Raw genomic sequence first — 19071 nt, forward strand, 5'->3', positions numbered from 1 at the left:
GGTCGTAAGTGGAGGATTACTTGTCGCTGCCTTTCCAACGCCTCCAAATCCCATCATCCTCTGCGCCGGGTTGACGATGCTAGAGCTCAAGCACCTTTTCCCCGCCCACCAACCCCGAGATCTAGAGGCGGGGCGGGAAGGGGGGGGGGAAAGAACGGCGGCTCGGGGCCAGAGCGCATGCGCCTTAACAGCGGCGGTTACTGCGGTAGATTGTCCCCGCGCGGCCGCCGTCAGCTTCGCCGGAAGTGTCTCCGCTCGGCCGCCGTAGCGGGCGCGCGCGAAAAGCAGGGCTTGAGGCCTTGGCGTTGCCATGGCGGCGGTGGAAGGCCGCGGAGGGGAAGGGCCGTTGTGGGGATCTCGGGGACCGGGTCGCCCCGCCATGGAGGACGAGCTTTACCTGGAGAACATCGACGAGTTCGTCACGGACCAGAACCGAGTCGTGAGTGCGGATGCCGGGAGTGGGGGGTGGGGGGGGGGAAATCTGTGGGAAGGGTCCCTCGGTCAGTAAAAACTCTTATTATTATTACAAATAAATAAAAATAAATAAATAAAATTTAATGATGGAAATAAGTTTAGTTGCTTCCCTCAGGCCCTTTTAGAGCCGGCTCGAATCCAGCATCCTTCCCCAAACGGCTCTACTCCAACTCCCATCATCCGCAGCGGCCGATAGGGAGGGTGGTAGGCCGAGGGTCTCTTGAGTGGGGGGGACAAAGCAAGAGGGATTTGAAGAGGGGCGACTCTTTTGAGGACCCCAGTGGTGGAGCCTTTATGGCTGCTGGCTCTGCAAGGGGCTACAAAGCATCCCATAATAGTCTTTTTTGGCCTTTTGACCCTTGACCCTCCAAGGGTCAAAAGAGAGACCCCCTTTTTTTCCTTTTTTTGGGGGGTGGGGGGACCCTGAGATTTCAAATGGCAGGTCTGGTTATGCCCCTCTCTCTTCATTTGGGGAGGGGGCTTATGTGACACAACCCCCCCCCAAAATCCAGAGCAGCCCTGAACTCTGCATTCCCCTCTTGGCATTAAGGAAAATAAGGATAAGTGATAATAAATGTGTTTCTCTCTCTGTGTCTGTCGTGTGTAGTAAATCCTAATCATAATAACTTTATTTTGTCAAGGATATATAAGAAAACAGGTGAAAGTATAAACATGAAAAGAATAAGAGTAAAAAGGAATATTAGGACCGGGACGGAAGACACGCTGGTGCACTTATGCCCCTTACAGACCTCTTAGGAATGGGGCGAAGTCCACAGTAGACAGTTTAAGGTTAAAGGTTAAATGACAAAAAAAATGTGATGACTTCTCCAGAAAATAAATATAAAAAATATAAAACAGTACGTGTGTGTGTATAAACATATACATTTATATGTATGTATATGTGTCTGTATATACACGTGTATATGGGTGTGTGTGTATATACCCTGTTTCCCCTAAAATAAGACCTCCCCTGATAATAAGTCCAATCGGGCTTTTGAGCACATGTCTAAATAAGCCCTCTTCCCGAAAATAAGGCCTCCCCGAAAATATTTAAACACAGAACTGGAAATCAGGTAAGATGGCAAGAGGAGCCCCATCTTGCTCCACGCACCCCAAAATAATAAGACCTCCCTGAAAATAAGGCCAAGTGCTTTTTTCGGGGTTCAAAAAAAAATAAGACAGGATCTTATTTTCGGGGAAACATGATATATATAGGGGGGGGAAGAGAGGGAGAGACTGTAAATTAAAAAAAATATGATGATCTCTCCAGAACAATATATATATATATATATATATATACACTGCTCAAAAAAATAAAGGGAAGACAAGCAGAAGACATCCGAGATCTAAAGGAATGAAATAGCCTTATTAAATACTTTGTTCGTTACATACAGTAGTTTTGTGTTCCCTTTAGTTGTTTGAGCAGTGTATAAACTGCTCCCAACTGCAGGGTCATTGTAGTAGTAGTGGATTGTAGTAGTGGAGATTCAACATGTGGTTGCATTTTTGTTTAAATAATGACATGCATTCCTTTACAGGTAACATATAAATGGCTGAGCTTTACCTTGGGAGTTCATGTCAATCAAGCAAAGCAGTAAGTTATTGATCTCTCTTGCCTGTGCTTAGTAGTCCAGACTGAAAAACAGAAGCACATCATCTCTAATCCTCATGTAGTCCTCGTGACCACAATTGAGCCCAACATTTCTGTTGCTGCTATTGAGACTGTTGTTGTGAGTTTGCCCCCTTGTACGAACTTTCTTGCTACACTTTTTAAATGAATCACTGCAGTTGTTAAGTTAGTCACACAGTTGTGAAGTGAATCTGGCTTCCCCGTTGACTTTGCTTGTAACAACCACAATCTAGATGGCCATCACTGAGCAGCACTGCCATGTTTGACTTAAAGACCGCTTCATTTAGCGATGGAAATTCCAGGATTACATATAACAGGCTTCATTACATGTCCATCCTAATTTGGGAACATCTTCGGAACATTTTACCCTTAAGGGCAGGGGTCTTACCCTCAAAGAGAGGGACTGGCCCAAAGTCACCCAGCTGGCTTTCATGCCTAAGGCAGGACTAGAACTCACCATCTCCTGCTTTCTAGTTTTGTGCCTTAGCGACTGGACCAAATCGCTTTTAATTTTAGCTGTTTAATCTTGAGCTGCAAAGCTTACTTTGGATGACATATGCTCTTGTTTAGTTTTTCAGTGGACAGTTATTGAAAATTTCAAAAAATTGTCTGTTTTAATCTCGGTCTTTGCCCTCTTTTTTTACAGAATGTTATATGACTACGTAGAAAGGAAACGGAAGGAGAACGTGGGAGCCCAGTTGCATGTCACCTATTTACTGGCAGGGAACCTTGTTCAGAACGGGCACACCGTAAGTCAGAAAGGGGTTGTTTCTCTTGCATTGGACATTTGAATTTAAATTTGGTAGCCGGAGTGGAAGCTGAAACCTGGCATTGCAGGCTCAAATCGCTTCCCTCAAAATGAGTTCTACCGATGCCCAGAAAACATGAATGCAGATTATATATGTTAGTAATCAGTCTTGACATATTGGGAGGTAAAGAATTTTGAGTCTCTGGAAAGAGTGCAGAGAAGAGCAACGAAGAGGATTAGGGGACTGGAGGCTAAAACATATGAAGAACGGTTGTGGGAACTGGGTATGTCTAGTTTAATGAAGAGAAGGACTAGAGGAGACATGATAGCAGTGTTCCAATATCTGAGGGGCTGCCACAAAGAAGAGGGAGTCAAACTATTCTCCAAAGCACTTTAGGGTAGGACAAGAAGCGATGGGTGGAAACTAATCAAGGAGAGAAGCAAGAAGAAATTTATTGATAGTAAGAACAATTAATCAGTGGGACAACCTGCCTCCAACAGGTTGTAAATGCTCCAACACTGGAAGTTTTAAAGAAGAGATTGGATAACCATTTGTCTGAAGTGGTGTAGGGGATTGGATTAGAAGACCTCTAAGGTTTCTTCCAACTCTGTTGTTCTGTCCTATTCCTATTCCTATTCCTATTCTCTTCTCTTCTTATTTCATATTCTTCTCTTCTCTTCTTATTTCATGTTCTGTTCTATTCTGTTCTATTCTATTCTATTCTATTCTATTCTATTCTATTCTATTCTATTCTATTCTATTCTATTCTATTCTATTCTATTCTATTCTATTCTATTCTATTCTATTCTATTCTATTCTATTCTATTCTATTCTATTTTTGCTGAACTAATAAGCTGCCTTTTCTTTTTAGTACCATAAGGTTGCAGTAGTGAGAGAAGGTAAATTAGAAGGTAAGTTTATACACAACTTCAAAATCGCCTCTGAAAAATACGACAAATTTTTTTGTATGTATATTCTTCCCCATAACAACAACCCTGTGAGGTGGGCTGAGCTGAGAGGGAGAGACTGGGCCAAAGGCACCCAGTTTACCCCACTTGTTTTTAGAAAACCTCCCTCCCTCCCTCCCTTCTTCAAACGGCTTCTGCCTCCTTTCCAGCCATGAAATCCAAGTTCTCCACCCTGGCCAGCGTGCACGTCTACAGCATCCAGAAAGCCCAGCTCAGGGACAGCAGCCCCCTCTTCAACACCGACTACGACATCCTCAAGGCGAATCTCGAGAACTGCAGCAAGTGAGTGGGATCGTGGCAAGGCGACCGTTGGCATCATGGCAGCCGTTCGGCTGAGCTACGCATTGCAAGCTGACAGCCTGACATCAGTAACAGTGGCAGAGGGGAGGGGAGGGAGCAGTGGGGCTGGGGGACACAGGGAGGGAACTTACAGGAAGCAAACCCAAGAAGCACCAACTGCCAGCACGAAGAGAGGGCTTAAACCAGCAGGTTCTGACAGGTTCTAGAGAACCGGTAGCAGAAATTTTCAGTAGTTTGGAGGACCGGCAAATACCACCTCTGGCTGGCCCCAGAAGTGGGGTAGGAATGGGGATTTTGCAGTATATTTCCCCTGCCACGCCCACCAAGCCACACCACATCCACCAAGCCATGCCTACAGAACCGGTAGGTAAAAAATTTGGATTTCACCACTGGTTTAAACCATTTGTTAACACCTGATTGGACCTTGACTTGTAAGTCAGGGGGGACTGTCCGGGACCAAGGGAAAGTTAATGGTATCTTTTGCAGAAATCTCAGATCCAGCTTTCTTTCTTTTTTTAATTAGATTTATATGCTGCCTTTCTCCGGAGACTCAGGGCGGCTTACAAGGTGTTAAGCAATAGCCTTCATTCTTTTGTATATTTATACAAAGTCAGCTTATTGCCCCCACAAACTGGGTCCTCAATTTACCTACCTTAGAAAGGATGGAAGGCTGAGCCAACCTTGAGCCTGGTGAGATTTGAACCAGCAGTAATTGCAGGCAGCTGGTCTTAATAACAGGGTGCTTTAGACCACTGTACTACCAAGGCTTTGCCTCTTCTGTAACAACTTTGGCTTTAGTAAAGTCTAGGTAGTCCTTGACTGACGACCACAATTGAGCCCAAAATTTCCATTGCTAAGTGAAACGTGCGTTAAGTGAATTTTGCCCCGTGTTACGACCTTTCCTGCCACGGTTGTTAAGCGGATCACTGCAATTGTTAAGTTAGTCACAGGGTTGTTAAGTGAACGTGGCTTCTCCCGTTGATTTTGCTTGTCAGAAGGTTGCTAAAGGGAATTGCGTCACCCCCCCCCCCCCCAGGACATTGCGACCGTCATAAAAATGAGTCTGTTGCCAAGCGTCTGAAATTTTGATCACATGATCATGGGGATGCTGCAGGAGTTTATAAGTTGAAGAAAAAGTCAAGTCATTTTTTTCCAGTGCTGTTGTAACTTGTAACGGTCACTAAATGAACTGTTATAAGTTGAGGACCACCTGTGTACTTTAGGCTAATCATGGGCCAGGAGTCTGTCTTTCTTTCCTAATGTTGACCAAGTTGGGACAGTCGACAAACGGATTTGAGCGAGCCAAGAGGGACTTTGCTGAATGCTGAAATTGTTTCCACAATTTTACTTAACGATTTTCTCACTCAACAACATACATTTTGGGCTCAATTGCGGTCGTAGGTGGAGGACTGCCTGTATTTAGTTCCGTTGCTAACTGAATGTGTTTGTTCCGTTCCTAGATTCAGTGCCATTTGCTGTCCTGCCGCCGTCATCAGGCCTGTCCCTGAAGGCTCCCAGGCTGAGACCCCTACCCAGCTGCCCCCCCAGCCTCCGCCCGCCACAACTGTGCACCTCGCTCCCGCGCTCAATGGCAATGCTCCAGGCACGTCTTCCAAGCAGCCCGCCCAGCCGATGAAAGGCATTATGGGAATGTTTGCGGCCAAAGCAACCTCCAAAACCAAGAACACCAGCAAGGAAGCTAAACCGGAGACCAAAGAGACACCCAGTGTAAGTTTCCATGCTTAAAATACTTAGAGGAAGAACCAGGGCTGGCTGGGGAATTCTGGGAGTTGAAGTCCACCCATCTTCAAGCTTCCAAGGTTGAAAAACACTGATCTAGAGAAAATCCAGGTAGTCCTCGACTTACAAGAGTTCATTTAGTGACCAAAATTAGAACAGCACTAAAAAAAGTGCTGACTCACATTTATGACGGTTGCAGCGTCCCGGGGTTCACGTGATCTCCTTTTGCGACCTTCTGACGAGCAAAGTCAACGGGGGGGAAGCCGGGTTCGCTTTACAACCATGTGATTAAGTTAACAACTGCAGTCGTTCACTTAACAACGGAGGGGGGAAAAAGGCGTAAAATGGGACAAAGCTCACTTAACAAGTGTCTCACTGAATAGGAATTTTGGGCTGAGTTATGGACCTAAGTCGAGGACTGCTTGGTCTTCTCTGAAGTGGTTTTTATTGATTTTTCTTGTGTTTCCGGGATATCTTCTTTGCTAACTGTTTCCTTTAATGACTTCTAGGTTTCGGTGACCAACAGCAGAAAAGCCCCAGCGAAAGGAAATATGCTGAACAACTTCTTTGGCAAGGCAGCTGTCAGCAAAGAGGGTGAGGTCCTGTTCTGCCCCAGCTACGGACCCCAAAGAATGCAGCACACACAAAGTCCGTTCAAGCCTTAGTTTACTAAATAAACCAGTCTTTTACAACAACGGCTATTAATTAACTGCGTTAACAGCCGCCAAGAATTCAAAGAAGATTAACTGAAAGCTTACTGTGGTTGGCAGAATGCCCAGAAGCAATTTGCAGGAAGCTGATAAGATAAGCAAGACAAGACAGGAAGGTATGTGAATGAAGTTGTTCCCTGCAAATTGCTTCAGTTGGCGTTCCTCCTTAAATAGGCTAGGGGAGTGGCCAATTAGCCCCAAGCCTTACTCTTGAGGAGACCTCCTCCTGAGGAGCCACTCCTGCCTTTTGGCAGCTCTGCGCGCCCGTGACTCGAGAAGAGGCTCCTCCTCTTCCTCCTTTTCACTTATGGGAGCTTCTGGAGGTTCTGAAGGCCCTGGCTGAATCCCTGCCTCTGGCACCACATCTTCTCCAGCCTCCTCATTGTCCGACTCGAGTGCCAGCTGCACAGGCTGCTGGCATAGCACCACACTAGCCTCCTCGCTGTCAGAATCAGCTAGTAGCTGCACAGGCCTCTGATGGGCCACAATAGGTCCTCTGTACAGGTAGTCCTCGACTTATGACGATCACCATTGAGCTTAAATGCTCTTATTTCTAAGCAGGACTGAGTTGCTGAGTGAGTTTTACCCGATTTTATAACCTTTCCCGCCACACATCAAGTGAATCGCTGCACTTGTTAAAATAGCAAGACGGTTGTTTAGTGAATCTGGCTTTCCCTTCTGACTTTGCTTGTCAGAAGGTCGCAAAAGGAGATCACGTGACCCTGCACTGCAACCGTCACAAATGTGAGACAGTTGTCAAGCATCCGAAGGTGAACCGTGTGTGACCACGGGGGAGCCGCAACGGTCATAAGTGTGGAAAAACAGTCATAAGTCACTTGGATGCTGTTGTAATTTCGAATTGGTCACTAAATGAACTGTTGTAAGTCAAGCCAGGTATGAGCCAGTTGCCAAGTGTCCAATTTTTTTTTTTTTTTTAAATTTGATTTATATGCCGCCCTTCTCCAGAGACTCAGGGCGGCTTACAATGCGTTAAGCAATAGCCTTCATCCTTTTGTATATTTTATACAAAGTCAGCTTATTGCCCCCACAAACTGGGTCCTCATTTAACCTACCTCAGAAAGGATGGAAGGCTGAGTCAACCTTGAGCCTTGGCGAGATTCGAACCTGCAGTAATTGCAGGCAGCTGGTCTTTTGACCACGTGACTACACAGGAATGCTTCAAAAGTCCTAAGTGAAAAACTTTCATAAACTGTTTTTAGGGCCAGTATGACTTCGCACAGTCACTAAATGAATGATTGTAAGTCAAGGACTACCTGTACGAAAAAAAGATTGAACATTGGTTCTGATTGGAGGCATCTTGCTGCCACTGGGGGCTTAGAGGATGACCTCAGAGGGATTCATCCCTCTGAAGGTACTTATCCCATCTTGATCATCACATGTTAACTTTCCTATTTTCCTCGCTTCTGTGCAGACAAAGCCAGTGCTGAACCCGAGCAGCAGAAGGAAGAGCGATCAGCGGCCAAGTCCCCGGTTTCTTCCACGGACCCAAAATCTCCTCTTAATCCTCCTGGTCATGAGAAGGCCAGCAAGGAGGCCGAGCCAGCCAGAGGGCAGCAGAGGGATAAGAAAAGGTAGTGGATTTCTGTTCTCCTTGGTGATCCAGGCTGCAAAGTGTTGGGCTGTTTCCGTTGTTTGTGTGATTCATTGCACCACGTACAACCTTGACAACTTTAAGAAGTGTGGACTTTGCCTCCCAGAATTCCCAGCCATCATTCGTGAACTCCAGCTCCCAGAATTCCCCAGCCACCATGTGTGGACTTCAGCTCCCGAAATTTCTGTGGCCTAAAAGGCCATAATCAAAGCTTTGATTTTTGAATTCCCAGAATCCCCCAGACAGCATGTGTGGATTTCAACTGCCAGAATTCCCCCGCCAGCATGTGAGAATATGCAGGGGGAAAAAATAATTAGAAGAATAATGTGCCATAAACAAACAAACAAACAAATAAATACACAAATAAGCAAACAAGCAATTCAGTTTAAGATGTGCCTGGCTCCAATTTTTAATGGTGGCAGAATAATCCTGGCTGAAAGTTGTAAAATTTATAAGGAAAACCTAACTTCTGTGCCTAGAAAGAGTATTTAGTTTGGGAAGATTCTTTAGGGGACTCTCCACTGAGCTGTTTATTTTATTTTAAAAGCTCAATAAGAGATTGTCTTCTAGTTTAAGTCAGAGGGGGCTGTTAAGTGAGTTTTGACCCATTTTATGACTTTTCCTGCCATAGTTGTTAAGTGAATCACTACAGCTGTTAAGTTAGTAACAGCTTTATTAAGTGTTGTGGTCCACCAGCAGCCTGCGGAGCTGGCAGCGGAGTCGGACAGTGTGGAGACTGGGGAGGACCATGGGGCAGTCCTGGAGTCTGGGGAAGGCCCGGACGAGGGCTCTGCATCAGAGGCAGAGATGGGGCCAGGGCCATCTGGGAGTGATGCGTGGACTCCGGAGCCTCCAGAGTCGGACAGCAGAGAGGCAGAGGAACAGGAGGAGCCTGTTCCTAGTGCACGCATGCGCAAAAGCTACCAGAAGGCAAGAGCAGCTAAAGCAAAAGGGACGACTCGGGAGTAAGGCCAGGAGATGATTGGCCCCTCCCAGAAGGCTTAAAAGAGAAACAAAGGCACTTGGGCCTTTTGCAGGAAAGCAACGTTGCTAACTCTGTTTCCAGTCGGCATCTCTTGTTTGTTTCTGAACTTCGTGGGGCTTTGCCAAGTAAGGCATTTGGCAGGGTGTCAAAAAAGATAAAGGTTGGTGATTATCCCAAAAGACTTCTTCCGAAGGACTTGTTTTGCAACTAATTGGGACTCAGCTGTGAATAACGTAATTCACAACTATTACAATAAAATAGGTTTGGGACTAATTGGGTATTGTAATTACTCAGTAAGCCTAGGTCCAACATTAAGTGAATCCGTTGACTTTGCCTGTCAGAAGGTTGCAAAAAGGGGATCAAAATGACCCCGGGACAAATATGAGTCGATTGCCAAGCATCTGAATGTAAATCACGTGACCATAGGGATGCTGCAACGGTCGTATGTGTGAAACACACGGTCATAAGTCCCTTTTTTCAGTGCCGTTGTAACTTTGGACGATGACTGACCGAATGGTTGTAAGTTGAGGAATACCTGCTTTGGCAAAGCTTTCATTTTCCTTCTTTTTTTTTTTTTTTACCTAAGCCAAGCTCTCTTTTTCTCCCAGAGCAAAGAGGACAGACCTGTCTGATGAGGAGGAGAAAGGAACGGCCCGGCTGAAGAAGAAAAGGCGTCGAATCAAACAGCCTCAGTCAGACAGCAGCGGTGATGAGGAAGGTGAGTAGAGGTGGGACTCACCGACACTTTAAATCAGGGGTCTCCAACCTTGGCAACTTTAAGACTTGTGGACTTCAACTCCCAGAGCTCCTCAGCCAGCTGCTGAGGAGCTCTGGGAGTTGAAGTCCACAAGTCTTAAAGTTGCCAAGGTTGGAGACCCCTGATTTAAATCAACCCTCGAAGCCAATTCGAACCCTCATAAATCTTTGGCTGGGCTTCCCAACCTGCAAAAATGTAGAGGCCACCGAGCCTTCCTGTCCATCTGGAGCCTTTGAAAACGAAGAACAAAAGGCTACGTATGCAGCCGAGCCATAAAAACGATACAGAAAACGGACAAATTATTTTTCTCTTCTTGCTATGGTAGAACATCAGGCATTCATCCATCAAAGGTCATGGTGGGAGATTCAGAACCAAATAACAGGAAGTAATTTGTACACAATTTCCCAGAAATGTTCTGCCATCAGGTATAAGGTAAAGGTAAAGGTTCCCCTCGCACATATGTGCTAGTCGTTCCTGACTCGGGGGCGGTGCTCATCTCCGTTTCAAAGCCGAAGAGCCAGCGCTATCCGAAGACGTCTCCGTGGTCATGTGGCCGGCATGACTCAACATCAGAGGCCCACGGAACGCTGTTCCCTTCCCACCAAAGGTGGTCCCTATTTTTCTAGTTGCATTTTTTACACGCTTTCGAACTGCTAGGTTGGCAGAAGCTGGGACAAGTAACGGGAGTTCACCCCGTTACGCGGCACTCGGGATTCGAACTGCTGAACTGCCAATCTTTCGATCGACAAGCTCAGTGTCTTAGCCACTGAGCCACCATGTCCCTTTTACCATCAGGTATAGAGGTGGATAATTTAGATGGAGGATCCATCCATGGTCAGTGGTTTCTTAAGGGATCATGTCAGCCTTTGGTATCACAGGCAGATGGTCTATCAAGTACCAGTTACTAGCAAAACTCGTGCAAGTAAGCTCTTATTAAAAGTATTACTAGCAGCAATTAGTAGTAGTAATTAGGCTTATTTTCAAAGTAGTGCAAAATATGACTGGTTGCCACGATGTAAAAAAAGATGTTGAAATTCTGGAAAGAGTGCAGAGAAGAGCAACCAAGATGATTAGGGGACTGCAGGATAAAACCTGATGTCAGCACTTCAACCTGCATTTCCTCTAGTGCTGACATAAGAAGGAGAAGAGGGGGGCAGCTGGCAAGAGGACGCTTGACTTCTCACCTACTTATTTTCCTTGAAGTTAATATCCCCTAGGAGATGAGATGGGAGGGGGGACATTCCTGGGAGCTGAAGTAATAGATATGGGGAGAGTGATTTGGAAGAAGGCCAATGAAGCGCAGAGAATTGGGGAACGGAAAGGGAAGGTTTGGGGTCAGGAAGTCAGAGTTGGCTACGCCACGATCGGGGACAGATTGTCATGCTTAATAAAATGAAAGATTTTACCGAAGACTATTCGTTTGGAAATGCGATTTATTTTATTTGAGATGACATCGAAACCTGACACCTACGATGAATGGTTGCAGGACTTTAGGGGTGTTTTAATGTGTTCCGAGCCAAACTATTTAATCGGGTTTTATATTGTCTTTTAAATTTTGTCATCTGTATGTTTTATCTCTTTGGCTGTTCACCGCCCTGAGTCCTTCGGGAGTAGGGCGGTATATAAATCTAATAAAATAAAAATAAAATAAATAAATAAACTGGACAGCTGAAATGCTATGGGGTTTCCTGCTTGAGCAAGAGGCTGGACTAGAAGACCTCCAAGGTCCCGTCCAACTTTTTTATTCTGTGCTGTGCTGAATGCCACTCAGCTTCATCCTGGACGTTGCTGACTTAATGCAATGAACTAGTTTCAGATCCAGAACATACTTTGTGGCTATTTCATGACCAAAACAGGATTGCCCAATAAAAGTGGACATAAAGGGAGACTGGACAGTCTTTAGCCCAATGTTTCTTTGGCATACATTAAGGAGATCGGTCAGTGTGGTGGAGCAGGGAAGGTACCACTAGAGGAAAGCCTATTCTGTTCCTCCCTCAGCCTTGGATGCTCATGGAGTCATTTGTTTACATGCAGAAGGAAAGGATACGGCTGAAGTCACGCAGGCAACAGCAAGTCAGATTTACAGTGTTATTCCTTCTTGCAGACTCTTCCTCACTGGCAACCTCTGAAGACAATCCTCCTGCGCCAGCTCAGAAGCCTCAGCCACAGCCAGCCCCTGCGCCCGTGGAGGTAAATATGCCTAAGCACAGGGATGTGGGTGTGAGAGAGGAGAGAAGGAAGGAAGGAAAGAGAAAGAGGAGAAAGAAATAAAAATGTGTGAGACAGAAAGGAGAGAGAGGAGAGAAACAAAAGGAAGGGATGAAAGATGAGAGAGAAGGATGAGAAAGAAACAAGAAAGGAGAGAAAGAGGAAGGAAGGAAAAGAGAAAGAGGAAGGAAGGAAAAGGAAGGAAAAGAGAAGGGGAAGGAGAGGAGAAGGGGAAGGAGGAAGGAAGGCAAGAGAGGAGAAAGAAAAAAATGTGTGAAACAAAGAAAGGAAAGAAAGGACAGAAACAAGGAAGCGGTGTGAGAGAAGGATGAAAGAAACAAGAAAGATGAGAAAGAGAAGGAGAAAAAGAAAAGGGAAGGAAGGAAGGAAAAGAGAAAGAAGAAAGGAAAAGAAGGAAGGAAGAAGAAGGGAGGGAAGGAACATTGGACGTGTGTCTGTATCTATTCCAAATTTGGAGTGAAAATTCCTGAATCCAGTCTCATAATAACAGGAAGTCCTCAACTTACAACCATTCATTGGGTGACTGTTTGAAGTTACGATGACACTGAAAAAGGTGACTCGCAACCGTTTTTCACACATGATCAAAATCTGGACGCTTGGCAACTGGCATGTACTTATGACGGTTGCAGCATCCTTGGAGGTGGGGTGTCACATGATCCCCTTTGGTGACCTGACCAGCGAGATCAATCGGGGAAGCCAGATTCACTTCACAACCCTGGTTCTAACTTAACCACTGCAGCGGTTCACTTAACAACTGTGGCAAGAGAGGCCGTAAAACGGAGCAAAACTGACTTTTTAAAAAAATGCCTCGCTTAGGAACACAAATATTGGTTGCTCCATTGTGGTCGTAAGTCGAGGACTACCTCTATAGGTAGAAAAGGATTCCATACAGCTGACGTTAACAGCTTGAGCCGACTCCTGCTGGATCCAGCCGAGGGCTCTCTAAATCCCCCCGGATCTGTTTCTCCCAGGTGCCACACAAACAGGTGTGCCCTTGCAAGAAGACTATTCCCCGAGGCACTATTCCCCTGGCTTTTATTCACCCACAATAAAACATTCTCCCACAGTGACCGACAGTTGTGCTTGTTGAATATGTCCGAATAGGGCAGGGACTCCTCACCGTCTTCCTTTTCCTCTGCCCTCTTTCAGGCTTCGGTGGGAGTGAAGAAACGCAAGCGGAAACGTGTCTTGAAATCCAGAACTTTTGTGGATGACGAAGGCTGTATCGGTAGGTAGCCCAGGTGTCCCCGGGCACAATAAATCTCCCGTGGTTCTGAATGGATCGGTCGGTTTTTCATTAACTGGTTGAGAAGGTCCATCAGGTTATAAATATTTATATAAATAAGTATCAGACAAGGAAATATCAAATAGCTTATGAATGAACGTTAAGTATTAGAAGTATTATGTTATCTATAGTGGAGTTAAGGTTTCAGGGGGGGAGTTAGTAGTCTGAGGATAAGTAGGTTAATCTATCTTATGATAGTTAAATGAAATACCTTGTATTTTGCTCTGGGAAGTCGGGGGGGGGGGGAGGATGGGATGAGGGGAGGGAAAGGGTGGGGGGAATATTGGGGGGGGAAATCTTTTTTTTTTTCTGTAAAACTTTTCAATTAAAAAAAATATTTATATAAATAAATAAAAGTTTCAGCCCTTTTAAGAGAGCATCCTGTAAAGTGCCCTTGGCTGCTCCTTCCTTAGATGTCACCTGTCTCTGGTGAACCTCTTCGGAGCCCAGCCCCCCACCCCCACCCACCCCTTTGGACCTGTGGAAGTCAGGTGTTCCCACCTGGCGAGTGTTGGGACAGCCAAGAAGTGCATACAAAGCTTTAGCTTCGCCATATTGTTTGGTCTAGAGCAGGGGTCAGCAACCTGCGGCTCCGGAGCCGCATGTGGCTCTTTCATCCCTCTGCTGCGGCTCCCTGTCGCCAGTCAGCTGCACAATTGATAGTTAGAATAAAGTTAGGAAAACTTTATTTCAGTTAGAATAAAGTAGAGGAAAAAGGATGCCGCGTTAGGAGGAGACACTGGTGGGGGGAACCGGACTTCCGGTTGGCTCCAGAATTGGAACGGGGGGCTTCCGGTTAGGGCCCTTGTGGCTCTTTTGAGTGTTTAAGGTCTAGAGTTAAGGCATCTGGCTAGAAAACGGGAGGTGTTGAATTCAAGTTCCACCTTAGGCATGAAAGCCAGCTGGGTAACTTTGGGCTAAACACCAGGAGACGGTGAGTTCTAGTCCCCCTAAAGCATGAAAGTTGCCTGGGTGACTTTGGGCCAATCGCCAGGAGATGCTGAGTTCCAGTCCCGCTTTAGGCATGAAAGCCCGCAGGATGATTTTGGGACAGTCAATTCTCAGCCCAACCCACCTCGCAGGGTTATTGGGGAGGAAATAGGAGGAAGGAGCATTAGGTGTGTTCGTTGCCCTGAGTTATTTGCAAAAAATAATAAAAGGCAGGATGCAAACAAAACAAACAAATATTGTCCTGTAACTGAAGCCCTGGTTTTAGGTTTTAGGTTATTCCTTTCGACATCGGTCCTTGACTCACGAACCACAATTGAGGCCAGAATTTACGTTGCTAAGTGAGAAACTCATTGAGTTTTGCCACGTTTTACGACTTCCCTTGCCATGTTTGCTAAGTGAATCAACTGCTGTTGTTAAACGAGTCACACGGTCGCGAAGTGAATCTGGATTTTCCCCGTTAATTTTGCTTGTCGGAAGATCGCAAAGGGGGAATAATCACGTGACGCCGTGACCGTCGTAAATACGAGCCTGTTGCCAAGCATCCAAATGTGAAATCACATTGACCAGGGGGATGCAGCCACAGTTGTAACTCTGAAAAATGGTTCCAAGTCACTTTTTTTTCGGTGCCGTTGTAACTTTGTACCGTCATTAAGCAAACGGTTGCAAGTCGAGGACTAGCCGTATAGTATTGTTTGCCACTCTTTCTTTTCCTTAAATGAAACATACCCAATTCCTGCAAACAGACGTTCTCGAGAGCAAGCAAGAAAGGGAAACCTTCCAGGTCTTATCCGTGTAAACTTGTGTCTCCTCTTGTTCCCAGTGACGGAAAAAGCCTACGAGAGTGAATCTTGCACGGAGAGCGAAGAGGACGTCCGCACCAAACCCCTCGCAGCTCACAAGGCCCCTCCTGGCCCCCCAAAAAAAGACCCCAAAGAGGAGAAGAGAGCCACCAAGAAAGGAGGACTGGTCCCTGGCAAGGCCAACAAGCAGGCCTCCATCATGGGCTTCTTCCAGAAGAAATGAGCTCCAGAGGATTTGCAGGAATCCCCTTCCCTTAGGAGGCACGGGATTTGCTACGTAGGTGAACTCTCGGGATCCAGACGGTGGGACTTGGGAAGCTTCTGATCCCGAAATTAGATGAACACCGGGTGCTGGAAGACTTGCACGGGGCAGCCAGGCGCTTAGAAGTTTTCAATCGAAGACAGTACACCTTCCTTGGTCTTTTTAAAGCAGAGCTTTTGAGGCAGGTCCTCCTCAGGTGTGGTGGCTCCACATCTTTGGCTCAGATCCATGCTCAAGAAATTGAACGGCTGTCCCTCCTCCTCAATGGCGGGATTGCAGTCCCTTCCTGAGAACGGGAAGGGGGCTCTTGTCTCTCTTGGGGTTATCTTTGGGGGCACAAGTTGCCTCCTCGTTGACAAGAGGTCCACGGGGGTCTCCAGAGGGAAGCCCGAGGAAGCCAGCAGAGATGCCTCCAAGAAGATCTAGGTGGGACTTCATGATCCCACAGGACTTGCTTCCAAGAATAAGACCCCCGCGAGATCTCATGATCCGTTAGGACTTGCAGCTGGAAACATCTGGCCTGCCCTCTTCAAGGATCTCCTAGCCCCGTAAGGCCCCTCTGTTCCCCAGGAACAATTGCCAAGTCGAGATCGTTGAGGGACACTTTGGTCTTCTAAGAAGGCCATCTATTGACTTCCGATTCCTTCAACCGAACCCTCCGGATTCCGCAGATCTTGCAACCAGCTTTGGATCCAGGAAAGCTTTGATCCAGCCTCCGAAAGATCCCCAGCCTGGGAATCGGCCAGGGGAATCTTGCTGCTTTCTTGAAGCCCCTAATCGGATTGGCCGTTGTGAATTCCCCATAATGAGAATCCCTTCAGGATCGGCTAGGAGCACCGTTAGGGTGGAAGATCCTACTCTGTCCTCCACACATCGGCTGAAATAACTACAAATACCTTCCCAACATGGTTACACGAACCCGTGGCCCTGGTTTCCCCACCTCCAAAGAATGTGCCTTTGGGTTGGACCCTCTGGGGGGGGGGATGCATAGCAGCCCCTCCATAAGCTGGGATGAAAAATTGGTGATCTTTTGCTATTTTGGGGGCAGGGTCTGCTTAAGAACTTGGCCGTTGATATCGAAGGAACAAGAAGGAAGACACTTCTGGTCCCAGCTCCCAAAGAACTTAAACTTAAAAGATCTACAGAGGCCTCAGATTTAGGTACAGCCAGTCCTACAATTTGGACATTGTCAACTATTTGTGACAAAAATCACAACTGCCTCTTGGATTATCCTTTTGCCTCTCCCTGGTGTGTCTCCGAGTTTCCACTTCTCCAGGAGTTTTCTGATAAAGTGGGTAGTGTTATTTTCCCAGGTTTTCCACGGGATTTTCTCAGCGGGGAGAGGAAAAGGAGCTGGAATTGAGGTCCGTTGTCACACCAGGCAAGTATTGTATAGACACACGCACACACAGATTATAACACAGTTCAACTCTAGCAGTACTTATGCTACTTTTGCAGCCTTTAAGGCTTCATGTTTGGGCTGCAGACGTGCACATGACCCCCTCAATAAATGAGGCACATCCGTGCATCTCCTCTCCCAACTTGTGGCTGGCTATTTGGCTTTTTGCAGCCAAATAATGGTAGTTGAGTTATAGGCCATGCGGCAAAAGATGCTTTCCGGGAAGAGATCCCCCAAATAAACTTTCTTTTAAAATTCCAGATGGCTTCTTAGAATGAATTTATCTATTTGGACTGCTAGAAGGCCAAAGGAGAAAGCTTTTTCGCCTTTTTTTAGCTCAAGTGTATTTTTCCACAGCGGTTTAAGCCTGAAAAAGCTGGACTCCAGCTTTGCTTCCCACGAGCAAGTTTAATCCCTTGCTGAAAAAAAATCAAAAATGATCCCAAAAGTATTCAGATTGCAAGGAAATGTCTCTCGCCCTGGTTTGATCAGCTCCCGGGTCAGTGTTTCCCAACCTCGGCAGGTTTTAAGAGGGGTGGACTTCAACTCCCAGAATTCCCCCATTCGAGCACAGCTGGCTGGGGAATTCTGGGAGTTGAAGTCCACCCCTCTTTTAAAACCTGCGAAGGTTGGGAAACACTGCAATCTTAGTGGCTCATTTTACAATGAACGCCCCAGGGCACTAATAATACAGCTATTTTTTTGAGATGTGCGTTTAGTTTAGTTTAGTTTAGTTTAGTTTAGTTTAGTTTAGTTTAGTTTAGTTTAGTTTAGTTTAGTTTAGTTTAGTTTAGTTTAGTTTAGTTTAGTTTAGTTTTATTTGATTTGTATACCGCCCTACTCCCGAAGGACTCAGGGCGGTGAACAGCCACAGGATAAAAAACATAAAATACAAAATTTAAAACTGAATAAAATCGAATTAAGCAAAGTTTGTCAACTTCCTATCAAAAAACCAGTCTGTAGTGTTTACTCCAGTTTTGTATGTCAAACCCCAGGGCAGGAAGTGAGTCTGGCTTTATTTGAGGAGAGAATGATGGGTTGGATAAGGAGTTAAGAGGCCTCTGTTGTCTGAGGTTAACAAAAGTTGGGCTTCCCCGAGTTTCCCCACTTTTTATGTCTTTTCTTAAAACTTTTTTTCCCCCCCCAAGAAATTTATACCGGAAAAGCCAAGTTGAATAAAGAGATGGTCTTGTATGTTACTTTTCCCCCTTCTTAATTTGTTTTTGGCAGGGCGGGGCTGTTTGATTTGAGATTCGTGCCTGTACTGCTGTTTGGTCAAGGTCCTTCCCTGAAACTTTGAAAGTTTCCCACGCAAGTGAATTCTTCAAAAGCGAGTCCACCCATAGCCGCCTTCATTGTGTTCATTTAAAAAAAAATCCTATTTTAAACAGAATAGCTGGAGATCTTCTATCCCAGTGTTTCTCAACCTTGGAAGCTTGAAGATGGGTGGACTTCAACTCCCAGAATCCCCCAGCCAGCGCTGCTGGCTGGGGGATTCTGGGAGTTGAAGTCCACCCATCTTCAAGCTTCCAAGGTTGAGAAACACTGTTCTAGCCCAAGATATTGGTACACAGCTATGGTGTCACCTCCGATTCCTTATTTTTAATAAAACTACCCAATTCCTGCAACCGTCCTTCGTATGTTTTGAGCCTCCAGTCCCCTGATCATCTTCGTGGCTCTTCTCTGCACTCTTAAAAAACAGCTGGAATTCTTTACTACTCAGGACTTATCCAAAAATGTCAGATCTTGACATGGATACAATCTAGAACTTTTGAGCTCAACCCTTATTGGCTGCATGGCCGCATCGATATACAGGTTGTCCTCAGTTTTGACCACAATTGGTCAGGAAATTCATTTTTTAAGTGACGGGGTCATTAAGTGAGACGTCACACAACTACACTAAACGCACGGCCATCTTTGCAATGGTCATTAAGGGATCCACCACCGGTCATTAAGCAAGATCTCACGATGGCACCTAGCTTCACCTATTAGCCTGTCTGAGGTCAGCCACTCGGTTGTGGGGAGGGCTACCACATCTGGACTGCCAAACATCTGGACGGAATGGCCTACGCACCTCGGGCCTAGCTATCTTGTACGGGCATGCACTGCCGGTCGTGTGTGTGTGTGTGTGTGTGTCTGGGGGGGTATTTGTGAGAAAAAGTTGTGCATTTTATGGCACATTCAAATCACATTTTGGTGAAAGTATACCAGATAAAAATA

At 46.0% G+C, this 19071-nt stretch overlaps 1 protein-coding gene across 1 annotated transcript; it reads left to right on the forward strand.

Annotated features, from left to right (window-relative positions):
• The first annotated feature begins 306 nt into the window (after nucleotides 1-306).
• POLD3 (DNA polymerase delta 3, accessory subunit) lies at nucleotides 307-17111 on the forward strand. Its single transcript, XM_070943037.1, has 12 exons — nucleotides 307-439; nucleotides 2013-2068; nucleotides 2751-2853; nucleotides 3725-3764; nucleotides 3971-4103; nucleotides 5582-5849; nucleotides 6371-6455; nucleotides 8004-8163; nucleotides 9777-9886; nucleotides 12030-12115; nucleotides 13304-13382; nucleotides 15211-17111. Exons 1-12 carry the CDS (start codon nucleotides 311-313, stop codon nucleotides 15411-15413), a joined length of 1452 nt encoding a protein of 483 aa, XP_070799138.1. The 5' UTR covers nucleotides 307-310; the 3' UTR covers nucleotides 15414-17111.
• The last annotated feature ends 1960 nt before the right edge of the window (nucleotides 17112-19071 follow it).

The sequence above is a fragment of the Pituophis catenifer genome, unplaced genomic scaffold, assembly GCF_029215685.1.
Source record: "Pituophis catenifer annectens isolate HBS135680 unplaced genomic scaffold, rPitCat1.0.hap2 SCAF_4, whole genome shotgun sequence".
NCBI lineage: Eukaryota > Metazoa > Chordata > Lepidosauria > Squamata > Colubridae > Pituophis > Pituophis catenifer.